Below are 13882 nucleotides of genomic sequence, written 5' to 3'. Positions count from 1 at the left end.
TAAATTAAAAACAAAATTCCAATATTTGAATGGTGCAATAAATAGTTTTGAAAAGTTGCGTAGATTACAAGTAAAAGAGGCACAACTTAAAAAAATGTTTATTTTTAATTTTTGGGTGCAATAATAAGATTCATTCATGATATTGGTTAACACAATAATTTTCATGCATGACACGTACACTACTCTGAGCTCAGAGCTTTCCCTCTTCTTCAAAAATGGATTCCTCTCATGAACCTTCATCATCACCACTATTTTCTGTACCATTTCTCTTCCTTTCTTGAAGTTCTTTCATTGCTACTTACTATTATGATCTTTCAAGATTGATGATATGATAGTTAACTAATAATGACAAATGAAATGTGTCACAATTTTTGTCACCTTTTGTTGCTAATAATTTTTTATGCATGTTTCTTTCTTTTTCATCCCAGGATTCTTCCAATAATCTCAACAATAATAATGAAATAATGGATCGTCCCTCTGATGATCTAGAATCTTCCAAGAACAAGAACAATGAAGACACTACTACTATTCCCTCCTCCTTTTCCCCTTTTGTATGATTCAATTCAATTTCTCTATTATTATTGTTATTCATATGTTATATTCTGTTCTTGAAGTTCTTTATCATCACTAATTTAATTATAATTCTTTATTACCTAATATAACTTATTACATTCTATATCTTCATCATAATGTTCAATAATTAACTAGTGAACTACGTGACATGCATTTATTAATTTATTTATTTAATTTCATCCCAGGAATCCTCCAATCCCAGCATCAGCAATGAAGTAGAAAATTCATCTCCATCAAAGCATCATCATGAATATGATCATGATCTTAATGATGATGATTACTTTCTTGGTGAATCATACACACCAGAGCTTGTTCTGTCACCAGAAACCCAATCAATCTTATTAAGGTGAATCATTTTCACAACATTAATTAGTAACAACACCATTCCTTTTTTATTATTATTATTTTTCTTTTGTCTAGTGTTGCTGTTTTAATTTCTTGACACAAAATTTGTGTGTATTATTATTGTTTCTAAAAAAGTGGCCTACGTATTGGAGACGATGGTGATCTTCTTGAAGATCTTTGTGATAACAACTTCGAATTTAATGTGGAATCATCACAAGAATGGATAGATAGCAATTTGTTTGCAGATGAGATTCTAGGAATCGAACCTTCCCTTGATCATTATTATTCACCCTACCCCACGGTAACAATAATTAACCCTACCATACATTCTTGCTGTTCATTTTTATTTATTAGAAAAATGTGCATATATGGTATAAAATATATGTTAAACTATAAAAAAAAATCAGTCACCAAATTAGTTATTTATATAGAATATATGTTAAAAAATTTTATACGCATTGAAAATAAGTTAAACTGTACATGTATTTATATACAAATATATAGTAGCTGATTTGGTGACCGATTTTTATTGTGCATATAATATTTTTGTTATTTGTGCAACAATATAATAATATTAATAATGTAGGGTAATGAAGAGGACATTGACCTTATGGAAACAGTGCAATGTGATGATGAAGTGAATAATAGCGACCTTGTAATAATTGATGCACCAATTCAGGAAGAGGAAGCACCAAACTTCAAGTTGAAGCCTTTTGGTTTGCATTTGAATAGGCTCATAAAATCTACAAAAAGGGTTCATCCTGAGACACATGAAAATGTTGTAGTTGGGAGTAGTAGTAGTAGTAATAATAAAATAAAAAGCATTTTGATCTCACAAGGTAGCAATGGAAAATCAGTAGTAAGAGCTGTTGTTGATGAGACTCAGAGCCATCAAGACACCACTTCCAATGATTGTGTTCTCATTTCTCATGATCTTAACAAGTTAGTGTTCCTCTTCTTGTTTCAACATATGTTTCATTCTCTGTTTTCATTTTTACCAGTGTTTTATATATTTGTAAATTGCTGTTTTTGTTTTGAGAACAGGACAATAATCCAAGAGAATAGTGAGAGTAATAATGGTTGTACATGTAAGAAGAGTGCATGCTTGCTCCTGTGAGTATATTATATTAGTAATGCTTGTTATGATGCACGGACACTGACATGAACACGAGACACGTTAATACGTAATAGTATTTAGGTGTCTAAGCGTGTCGGAAGAAAATTTTTTTATTTTTTTATTAAAACACGGTTTGATACAGAAGATACATATGTTGGACAAGTGTCAATGAGTCTCGTATCAGAAAATATCGATACTTTCATAGCTTGTTATTTTGTTTAAATTCAATTTTGATGCAATTTTTAGGTGCATTCAATTACATAAATTGCTTTAATAAAAATAATTACTTTTTATATATTGACAGAATAAATAATCATCTAAAAGATCAGATGCAATTGGATAAATATGTAAATGTATCAAAATTAAAGTCTATTTAAATGTTAAACCGTATCTTGTTTCATCAACATTAATGCTTGTTTGTTTCATTATTAATTATTGCAGGTACTGTGAATGTTTTGCTGCTAAAGGTTATTGTGCAGAGTGTTGTACTTGTGAAGGATGCTTAAACAGACAAGAACATGAAGACAAAGTTAACGATGCTAGGGACAAAATCAAATCTCGTAATCCATTTGCATTTTCTCCTGAGATGGTTCCATCGGTATAACTTAACACCCTTGCTCTTCACCATATATGCATTTTATTTGAAAGCTTACAAAAGGGTATAAATGACTTTTCACATATATCCACAAAAATACTTTAAAGTAGCATTATATTTTCTATACAAAAAAATAATTACTAGTGTTGCAATAAATGTAGGCTAGTAACCAAGAAGAAGAACATGAAGCAGCCAAAGATACATCAAGAGAATTGAAACCAAGTAAATTCTTCACTTATTTGCCACGTGTCGGTTTAGTAGAATCAAACACCATCAGCACTAATTCTACAAAACATGATGCTGATGATGACAACATTTCTAAAGAGAAACTTAACCAAACTGGTGGAGGATACAAAAAACAGTCAGTATTCTTTTTCCTTACAACTTTTTAAGTTTAATTATTCTATAAGTTTTGTGTAATTGTTATTAATTAACATTGGTTTTTGGCATTGATCTGTTTGAAACAGTGCATCAAACACAAGTGATGGTAAAAGAGGATGTACATGTAAGAAGAATAAATGTGTGAACCTGTAAGTAAAGTACATATTTTTCCAAATGTAACACATGTAATTTACATAATTAATTGAATTCTTGTATGACATGGTTTGCTATGCAGTTATTGTGAATGTTTTCGTGCTGAAATCTACTGTTCTGAGGCTTGTGCTTGCGAAGGGTGCTTAAATAGAGAAGAACATTTACACAAAATTAATGAAGCTAAGGAATATATTAAAAGGCGTTATCCATTAGCATTTGCTCCAAGGATTGTTCAAACTCATCTTTCCTCCCCCAATAATACGGTATAAAACTTTCTTTATCAAATGATTAAAAATAAATAATTTTTAAATATTTAATATTTATCTTAAAAAATAAGTTCATTATTTGATGTATGGTGTGTAGGATAATGAAAATGTTAAGACAGCATCATCATCATCAGCAGCAGCAAGGCACAAAAGAGGTTGCAGATGCATAAAGTCAAATTGTATGCAGAAGTATTGTGTATGTTTTGAGGTAATTTTATTTTTATGGAGCATATGCATATGATATATATATTCTTTGTATATTATATTACTTAAATGAAAACATAAATGTTATTTGGATAATCTATATTTTATATCCAAATTATATAAAATTATGTGATTCATTGGTATCTTTTATTTTCTTCTCATTCTTTTCTCTCCAATAAAACACTCTCTCTTTTCTATATATATATCTTTAATTTATTTTAGGTATTTAATTTCACAATAGATTAAAATTCAATTATTCTTAATTTTTTATGGCAATGTGTTAACCAATCTCCTTCATCTGGTCCACTACAATTGTCTTTATTTTTTATTTTCTATTTTTTTTTTATTTTTTACATTTCAACTTCAAAAAAGGTTGAGGTTGGATGCTCCAGTCTTTGTGAATGCAAGGAATGCAAAAATCCATATGGCAAGAACAAAGGTAAATTGGTTCTTTTTATTAGAAATTTGAAATATAATATACATAACCTGAAGAAAACATAATTTGGGTTTAATTTTTTTATTATATAGAAACAACCAACGCCATCAAAAAAATTTAAAAAGATAGAATCTTTGTTGTGAATTGTGGTGTGGTAGTTGAATAATAGATTAATAAGACGAACTTTAATTCATTCAAATATTAAGAACAATGGTACCTAGCTAATTCTATTAATAAAAAAGTCTTACCATAATTAAAAAGTAAGACTCTAGGATTTAAGCATATTGGGCCGTCTAATGGGGATTGTATTAAAGTTTTCTTTCAATTATTATTATTAATTAGAATTTAAAACACAAAGAAATTTTGAAATTTCATTTTTGGATTTCAGATTCAGGTCATTAGCAAGATGCAGAAATGGATGGCAATGAAGAGCAAATAGTCCCACCTCCATCGACATGATTAAAAATTTATGAATAGCAGTAGTCTAATATTAGTTTTTAAATTGCATTTAAGAATAAAAATGTATACATGTAGCTATAGTGAACAAACTTAAAAATAAATTCCCTGAAAAATAATTGCTTTAATTTGCAAATAGTTGGTCAAACCTGGTATGGGTTAATTTTCAAGAAAAGAAAAAGGAAGGTAGCTAAGGAGAATAAAAAAAAAAAATCAAAATTTCACTTTATTTAGTACAGGAATACAGAAAACAACTTATGTATATTATCCATCCTAAAATGAAATAAACAAAATTTGCTTGGTGTATAGGAAATTATCCATATACCCCCCAACCAAAGCATAATTTCCCAAAACCCCAAATCTAGAAACATAGTAGTAATCCAATCCTATAAGACAAATATAGAAACTTTATTTATTTAGTACATGAGAGAGATGAAGCAGCTATACCAAATTACCAATATACCCCCAAAACACCACTATCTATTCTATAGTGCCTCTTCCATTACCCTAAAAAAGCATTGTTCTCTAGTTGAACCTAAACCCCTCAAGTCCCAAATTTGCAGTTAGCCAGCTACAAACTTCATCAGTCTCTTCAGGAACTGTATAGTGACCCAACCTGCACACCAAACAAACACCATATTATTATTCCAGTAATGCTAGGTAGCCAACTTTTTTAAAATTATTTTGTTTACCTTAAATCTAGACCCAAAATCATAAAACATTGACCTTATATCCTAAATTATAAACCTAAACCTTAAATATGATAGCCTTTTACAGAATAAAGCTATTACCCATTATAGCTCCTAAATATAAGATTCCGGAATCCGGCCGCACTTAAGGCCCCTGCGGATTTCTCTCCGAGTTCATATGCAACCACATCGTCCCCTGCGAAAAAGAACTCGATATAGTTTTAGTGGTATCATCAGGTATGAAAGTCAACCCCTTTTTAGACAAAACTTGATGAATACGTAATCAAGTAATGAACACTTGTTTTAGATGTTCAACCAAAATGAAAATGTTAAAATGGTTGATTTAAAAAATTCAGTCAAATTCAGTCCAAAAGAAGTTCAACCAAACTAGTATCTCAACTTTCATATACATCAATTTAGATGAACAAAATAGTTCATTCTTTTATATCCTAAATTAGTAGAAAGGGAAAAAGTAACAATAGCAGGTATGAATACCTCTGCCATGGCAGAGAAACAAGGGCAGCGACGCTGCACGCCTTATGCCATCGCGTGATCCTTCAATCCGATTTCTCAAGGCACTGTGTCAGTTAAAGAGGGGAAAAACAAACTTCAGAACAGTTCATATCAGCATAAAGAAAAGGAAATTATGAGTGGCATAGAAACCAAACCTTGAGCAAGGAAGCCAGCCACTTAATGAAACAATTGCACTTAAGTTGATAGGGTAAATGTTTCCGTTGGCGTAGCGCCCCGAAACATGGCAGACAGCTGAATGAAGTGCAGTTGCAGCACCCATACTGAAGCCCCCGATACCGAGTTTGACTGTACATTCAGCCAGCAGTAGCATTTTTAAGTAAAATTACAAGCAACTTGGATTTGTTAACATTTAACAACAGTCCCGTGTTTTGAATTCTAAATGTAGCATTTGACTTTGCTCTAAACAATTTCTTGTAGACTTTGGTAGCATAAAATTAAAGATGCATAAGCAAAGACACATTGATTATTATGATTACTTTCACAATCTCAAAATCTTGATAATTTCACTGAATAGTCCTCTAATACCAGCAAACCATCTTCTTTCATTCTTCATTACCATGAGTGCAATTCATAAATCTAGCCATAAGGGTGTTAACTATTTCATATATTGAGTTAACCAGTGAACCATATAATCAAGTGAAAACGTTATGGCGGTTGCAATATCGATATAAATTGTGATCTTGGAAAACCTACTATTTGGAGGCTCGGTCGACAGAAGGTTGGCAACATGTGCAGCAGAAGCATCTAATCCCTCCAAATCATCTGCAGCATTTTCCGAAATCTCCCCAACATCGAACCCTGGTAGAGATTCCTCAACAAATTAGACCATTCTCGACAGTTACAACAACGAACATACAGTATGCATGCAAGGAATTTTATTAATGTCAACAATGAAGTGTAGAAAGCAAATCTTGCAGCCAAAACAAAATGGAAAAACCATAAAGGAACAAATGATGTTTTCAAGTGAATTATGTTGAATTTTTTTAGCACCAAATCTTACAAGCACTGTAAGGAAATCCACCGAACAGGGCTAGAGGTCGCGTAGGAGCAGTCGGGCAAATCCATTTAATCTGCAGCATAAGTTTCAAAAGAATAAATGGCTTCTACTTATCAAACAAACATGTTTTCGAAATATATTACATTAATGATGTACTTATGTTTATTCTTACATTTGGAAGAGGAAGAGTTTCAAATATTTGGGACCAGCTGCAAAACAACACAAATTCCAAATTACTAATTCGAAGAAATTTTCGAACTTTTCAACTATGCATGGAAACAAAATAAAGTACAAAAATTAAATAAATAACAGTAATAGAACAAGCTGCAGGCTACATGTTCTGCAAGCAAAAAAAAAATGACACTTGAAACTATGATAAAGTTTCCTTCAAGTTACACATTAAAATTATATTAACCTCCTACCTAATTTTGGGACCGCGTATTAATAAAATGGCGATTATAATTTCTATGCCTAACTAAGTTTTGGGAACAACATAGATGGTGAAGTAGTGGTCCCATTCTCTAATATTTCTAATCTCAGAGTCAAGGTTCCTTTACTGAAAACTTTCATCAAGAAGAAGAATGCCTGTTTTCTTTTAGAAAAGATTTTTAATAATAACTTTTTGGTGGACAGAGCCTTTTGTAAAAAGAGCAAATGGAACTTATTTAATAACCAAACTTCTCACATCAGAATAGGACAAGATTTTGACATTCCCTTAGAGATGTTAAATTTAATTAGAAGAAAACAAACACAGCATTCTTATTGAAGGCATATTCTCTAGCACAAGGCAGAGGGTATCCACTAGAGTTTCCACTGAAAAAGTGTCACCAAACTTATTCAAATGATTAAAATTCCAAACACCATTAACTCCAAACTGTTGAGCCATGCACATTGACAAGGACAGTCATTTGCACATGTCTTAGGACAAAAAATACAGACACACTGAGATAGTAGAGACAGAAACATTTTGCCTGTCTCTTTCTCCAAGAGGTTTCGATACTCTTAACGTTTCCATATTTTTTGTCCTGAGAAAAACTCTTCCACAAAATCCATGTCATTGATGATGTAATCGATATTCGAAAGCCAAGTAAGGAAAGAGCATACATCACTAAAACTCTAGTAATTGCATAAGGTTAAGATATTGAAAGTAGCGAAAAACAAACCTCGAGCCATTATCACCGAGGCCATGTAGCCAAACTATAGTTGCTTGGTGCCTCCCTTTAGGCCTAACTACATGAGTCCTTCCGAACTCGAAATTCCTTCTACCAGCTCCATTTCCACCACCTAAAAACAAAAGACATTTTAGTTTTCGAAATTCTTTTACATGGTCGTCCAATTAAATTCATTCTTTTGGATGATTCATTTCATTAATGAGGCACTAAATGTTCATACATATTAAATCCTTAAAGAAAATGTCAGAAGCAAATAAATGTAGTGAAATTAGGGCAATGGAAAAGACAAAAAAAACTAACCAGAACTCATTGAGGTGCTGTTGTAGCTCATATTCTCTATAATCTCAAAAATGCTAATGTCACTGCCACAAAATGCTTAAGATGATGAACTTCTGTAATGAATGTAGATCACAAACATAAGCAATCCCTATTTATACCCAAATGGGAGGGTGACAATAAAGCAAAATAATAATAATAATGATAATATCAATGAATCTGCATCAAAGGCTATGAAGCTGAACCCTCCTAGAAATTGACAGAAAGTGAAAGGCACCTAATAAAAGGAGATACAAAACTAAATAAGAATAAAAATAAAATAAAATAAAAGTCTCAACTCTTTATGAGCTAGAATCCACGGCAAAAAATGAAAAACTATGTAGCCAAATGTAATGCACAAAGAGAATAACATTGGAGAATCAATGCCCGTGGAAATTGAAGTAAAGCAACATCAACTATAACAACAAGAAGAATATTTGGCAGCTAAAAAAAACCTTTTTTTTTTCTTTTTTTAATGCCCATTTGCCAATCTTCCATAAATGGTGTGCTATATATACCGTTAAAGCAAAATGAAGTTGAAAATTTGAACTTTTCACTTGTGGAAAATGAAGTGTCCTTCATAATCCATGGTATGAACTTGCCTAGATATTTTTTTTCTTTTTATATAAAGAAAAAAATAATAAAATAAGAGAAAAAGAAAATATGAATGAATGAACATAAGAAGGGAGAGTAAAGTTTTGTTCTTTGCACCAACCTTAAACACTTCAAGCTGGTGGGAAAGGGAAACAAACCCAAAAAGCATAAGGGTTTTTTTTTTTCTTTTCTCTTTCACTTCACCTCATCACTTTGATTTTTGTCTTGGTTTGGTTTCGTTCCCACAGCTTTGTGTCTGCACTTTTTACTTTCACACTTCACACTTCACACTTAACACTTAACACTTAACACTTCATAGTTCATAGTACTCACAACACAACACAAAACCCCAGCATCAGCATCAATCTCTTGTTTCATTACAAATTTTATTTACTATAATGCCCTTTGTTTACACATGAGACATGAAATTACTAACACGGTAACGGATTTTTTTTATAATAAATAAAATATATGCGATTATTTATTTATATATTTTAAAAAAATATTTGTATTTTTTTATTACTTATTTCATTTGCAATGCCAATATTTATATTCAAAATCATATGACTATGTTTACAATAGGATTTGAACCAATTTAAAAAGTAAAATTATATAATTTATTATGATTTAGACTATTTTAATTTGATTTTATTTTCTAATTTAATTCAATTTTATTTAAAAGATTGTAATTTATATGTATCAATTTAAATTTATTTTATAATCAAATTATTATAATTTAGATCAAATTTATTTATTTGATTTTGAAAAAATATAAAAAATTACAAAATTTTTTATTTAAAATTCGGATAGAATTTAATTTAGATTATGATGTTTTTTAAATTTAAAATTTAAATTAAATATAATTCAGTTTTTAAAAATAACAATTTAAAATTTTCAAATTTAATTAGATTTGTCAAAGTTCTATCACTACTGTGTAGATACTTTAACAAATTAAATAAATTATAATCTTTTCAGAATTTATTTATTTTGTAACTCTAAGTAATTCCTTTTGCATTTTTTAGATTTTTATTAAGAAAATATGTATAAAAAAGTTAAAATAGAGTTACAATTATAATAAAACTTCATAACTAAAATCTAATTTAATCAAATTTATATTTATAATCAAATAGATTTACAGTTATAAAAAGAATAAATAGTATATATACATATAGCACATGTTTTTGTATCCACATAAATATTTTTTGTATATATAAAACATCTTCTGTAAAAGATTATTTTATATTTTGTGATTAATATTAATAAAATTTGGAAAAAAATTAATACTATAAATTTTCATAAAAGAACTATATCTATTCATGCAATTTTCTATTAAAATTTTATCAATTGAAAAAACACTACTCACCAATATGCTACATATCAAAGTACACTAATAAAATTCATTTACTCTTTTTCCGCGTCCTTTTTTTTCCTTTAGAAGAAAGTTCATTTACTTTTGTATGTTTCAGAAATCGAGAACACCGGTGGGTTATCTCTTTTCCCATTAATTTAAGAAAATCAAAAAGAAGAAGAAAGGAAAAAGAAGAAGTTGGTTTCACACCACACCATGCGTCAAGCGTTTGCGTTTTTATTTTTACTATTTTTAGTTTTTTTTTTTACTAGTGTCCGGTGTCTATTTACAGAAATTAATTTAATAATGGAGTAAAAGTGGTGTGATTCAAATATATAGGTGTATGGTGTGTTATACATAGATGTAGACTTACAAGTTTATAGATCTGTAAAATACAATACACATCTAGTAAAGAAGGAAAAAAATAAATTGATTGTTGCAAAATAGTAATATGCCTTTTGCAGAGAGGTGTTGTTAATTTTATAATTAGATTTTTGTAGTATAAAATATATTAGAAGTAGTTGTATATTTTTTATAAATTAAAATTATTTATAATTAAAAATTTAATTAGATCTTTTTTTTTACAAAGATAGAATATAATATTATTGATTGTAAGAATTAAGCAATAAATAGGAGATGGTCCAACTTTGGACAATACAATAAAAAAAACAAAATGGGACATTCTCACATTACATACTTTAAAACAACTGAGACTAAGAATTCAATAGTTGCTTCATTAATATAGTGTCCTTGCAGCAAATTTTTCTTCCATCTTATCTCTGTTATGGAGAAAATTTCAAAAGGAGAGAAGCTCTTGTCTACGAAGATTTTCATATTATACACTTTCTAAATTTGTCAAAGGATGAAGGTTGCATTTGCTATTTTTTTGTTTTCTCTCTCTTCTCCCATCATCCTTCCACTCACATGCACCCACCATTTTTAGAATATATCGTCATCTCCTGCTATTTCTGATGGTTGGATCCTTGCCAAATATCATACTTGTCTTGATTGAGAGCATGAAGCCAAGCAATGAGTCACCGATTTAGAAGAATTTGGGTATCTAAGGCATTGTGGCGAAGCTATTGGAAATTGGCGGTTTAAATTCCACCACACTGGAAGACCATTGTGAAGAGCACGCCAGAGAAAATTTTTATCTTTAGGAGGGCATTGGATCTTCCAAAGAGCTCTCCACATTTGTTTCTATTAACAAATTTCTGGTAGTGATTCCGGTGGAACATTCTATTAACAAATTTTTAACTTTTTAGCACTTTGCCCAATAGCGAGTGAGGTCAAGAGATGATTCTCAAGCCTTGTTTTCCTAGCATAGCTAGGTTAAAGGTTTTTAAATCCTTGAAATTTAATCCCCCTGAGTTTGAGGTCTACAGATTATATCCCAACCAATTTAGTATTGTATTCTTTCATTCTCCTTTTGTCCCTACCAGAATCTCATTATCATACGCTGTATGTCCTCTATAAGAATCCCAGGCAGCTTGAAACACCCCAACGTATATATCGGAATGGCAATGGCTATGACTTTAATCAATGTTTCTCTACCACTAGCTGATAAGGGAGATTTTTTTCAATGCTGTAATTTCTTCGCCACCCGATCCTTAATATAATTGAAGGTTGCCTTCTTCAATCTCTGTATCACTGAAGGCAGACCCAAGTACTTATCTTGGTTCCCAACATGAGAAATGTTGAGAATATCAGATAAAGTATCTCGGGTTTCAGGAATAGTATTTTTACTGAAAAATAAGGATCACTTTTATAGATTAACCACTTGTCCACTCACTTCATCACTATAAAATTATAGAATTTGGGCTATGTTAGCACATACTTGGGGTGTTGCCTTACTGAATATAATTGAGTTATCTGCAAAAATTATATGAGTAATGTAAGGACATTTGTAGTTCAAACGTATTCCAGTGATCTCATTCCTCTATTCTCCTCTGTAGAGCAGATGGGAGAGTCCCTCTGCACAGAATAAAAATAGATAGGGAGAAAGGGGATCGACCTTGTAAAAAAAATCCAATTTTTTAATAATAGCCCAAACGAATTTTCATTCAACCGGTCATAAGCTTTGCTCATATCTACTTTCAACGCTAGTTCTTCATTCCCAAACCTCTTATTTTTCAAAAAGTGCATAAATTTGTGAGCAATCAATACATTATCATTAATAAGCCGTCCTTTATAAACACATTTTGATTATCACTAATGATTCTGTTCATAGTATGTTGTAATCTATACACCAGAATTTTAGAGATAATTTTATAAAAAATAGTACTAAGACTAATAGGCCTCACCTGGTTCATCTTGCTAATGTTGGGGACTTTAGAAATTAAACATATGTGTGTATGATTGAAGGCTCTGAGCATCTTTTCTCCCTCAAAGAAGCTATGAACAGCATTGAGAACATCCCTTTTAATAGTGTTCCAGAAAAACTGATAGAATTTTGTAGTGAATCCGTCCTCTTCAGGTGTCGAAAGAGGATTAATAGAAAAAATTGCATCTTTGATTTCTTGATCCAAGACTAGTCTAGTTAGAATTTGATTGGTATTGTTATCTACCCTTCTATTCAACCCCTCTAGCTCCTCAGTCGGTTCTTTTGGGTTAGAAGTAATAAATAGGTTTTAAAAATATTGCTACGCAATACTAGCTATTTGTTCTGCATTAGTACCAACCTCACCCAAATCACTTTTCAGCCTGTGCAATTTGTTTTTGTTGCTCTGCATACGAAATTTGGTATGAAAGAACTGTGTTCTTATCATCCCAATGAAACCATTGCACCCTGGCCTTTCCTTTCCAAAATCTTTCTTCCCTCTCATATTCATCTTCTAGTTTCTCCTCTAAGACCCAAATCATAGAGGTGTCAGACTCCGCACCTTTATCCTTCTCTACATTCAGCTTTGAGGTTAATTAAGCAATATTTTTTTGAGTTAGTAGACGAATTTTTCTGCCATGCAACCAAATTGTGTTTACATTGTTTAAGCTTGCTGAACAATATAAACATCGAAGAACCTTCAACCTCCATATGCCATGAATTTACCACCACATGACTAGCTTCTTTGCTGTCACACTATCTTTCCTGAAATCTGAACCTCCTCTTTGTTTTAAATCCTGCTCTATTCAAAGAAATCAGAAGCGCTCTATGATTAAATCCTATGTCATCTAAGTGCATAATCGAGCTGGTTAACTTCTACCTGTTTATTATTCCAAGTGAACATACTACCTTCATATCCAAGATCAATCAGGCTGCTTCCAATAATAAAGTCTTGAAAAGCTTGAATAGAAGATATAGATTTTATTCTTCCTCCTTTTTTTTCACTAAAGGCTGATATAGCATTAAAATCACCAGTAATCAAAATATTTTCTCCAGCTGTTTCTAGTATATTTAAGATCTGATTATATTGAACGTTTCGTTGGGCCTTCTTTTTATGCAAATGTACTCCAAAAATCTCCAAATTTCTGTTCTGCACATTGTCTCTCCATGTGAAATGAATAAAAAAATCAATATGCTGAATAATATTAATATCTTCATTGTCCTTCTATATTAATACTAGCCCTCCCGCTATTCCTCTTAGTTCAACACAATAAAATCTCTAAGAACCTACTTTTCTATCTTGTTTTTCCACAAACGAAGTAGTATTTTTGGTCTCGTATAAGAATACCACTTCATGGGAATGGGTCCTACATAACCCTTTGATGCT

At 30.9% G+C, this 13882-nt stretch overlaps 2 protein-coding genes across 2 annotated transcripts; one reads left to right on the top strand and one right to left on the bottom strand.

The window, feature by feature from the left end:
- The first annotated feature begins 464 nt into the window (after nt 1-464).
- Nucleotides 465-4512, top strand: LOC107463138 (uncharacterized). Its single transcript, XM_021130229.2, has 12 exons — nt 465-551; nt 759-919; nt 1054-1219; nt 1505-1860; nt 1963-2031; nt 2477-2633; nt 2792-2991; nt 3098-3160; nt 3247-3427; nt 3528-3638; nt 4007-4073; nt 4459-4512. Exons 1-12 carry the CDS (start codon nt 465-467, stop codon nt 4470-4472), a joined length of 1632 nt encoding a protein of 543 aa, XP_020985888.1. The 3' UTR covers nt 4473-4512.
- Nucleotides 4513-4727: 215 nt separating this feature from the next.
- LOC107463177 (acyl-protein thioesterase 1) lies at nt 4728-9123 on the bottom strand. The gene is made up of 10 exons (XM_016081920.3): nt 8949-9123; nt 8219-8310; nt 7910-8030; nt 6919-6955; nt 6750-6819; nt 6443-6547; nt 5884-6034; nt 5711-5793; nt 5318-5411; nt 4728-5142 (listed from the first exon to the last, which is right to left on the bottom strand). Exons 2-10 carry the CDS (start codon nt 8247-8249, stop codon nt 5052-5054), a joined length of 783 nt encoding a protein of 260 aa, XP_015937406.1. The 5' UTR covers nt 8250-8310; nt 8949-9123; the 3' UTR covers nt 4728-5051.
- Nucleotides 9124-13882: the final 4759 nt, after the last annotated feature.

This window comes from Arachis duranensis, chromosome 8 (genome assembly GCF_000817695.3).
Source record: "Arachis duranensis cultivar V14167 chromosome 8, aradu.V14167.gnm2.J7QH, whole genome shotgun sequence".
Lineage (NCBI taxonomy): Eukaryota > Viridiplantae > Streptophyta > Magnoliopsida > Fabales > Fabaceae > Arachis > Arachis duranensis.
Note: the sequence above shows the minus strand (reverse complement) of the source record. Positions and strands in the feature narration are given on the sequence as shown.

Coding starts and splice junctions, on each gene's coding strand:
- LOC107463138 (XM_021130229.2), top strand. CDS start 465: ATGGATCGTCCCTCTGATGATCTAGAATCTTCCAAGAACAAGAACAAT. Junction 552..758: donor CCTCCTCCTTTTCCCCTTTT/GTATGATTCAAT, acceptor ATTTCATCCCAG/GAATCCTCCAATCCCAGCAT. Junction 1,861..1,962: donor ATTTCTCATGATCTTAACAA/GTTAGTGTTCCT, acceptor TTTTGAGAACAG/GACAATAATCCAAGAGAATA.
- LOC107463177 (XM_016081920.3), bottom strand. CDS start 8,249: ATGAGCTACAACAGCACCTCAATGAGTTCTG. Junction 6,548..6,749: donor TGGATTTCCTTACAGTGCTT/GTAAGATTTGGT, acceptor AATCTCTACCAG/GGTTCGATGTTGGGGAGATT. Junction 6,035..6,442: donor GTCGACCGAGCCTCCAAATA/GTAGGTTTTCCA, acceptor CTGAATGTACAG/TCAAACTCGGTATCGGGGGC.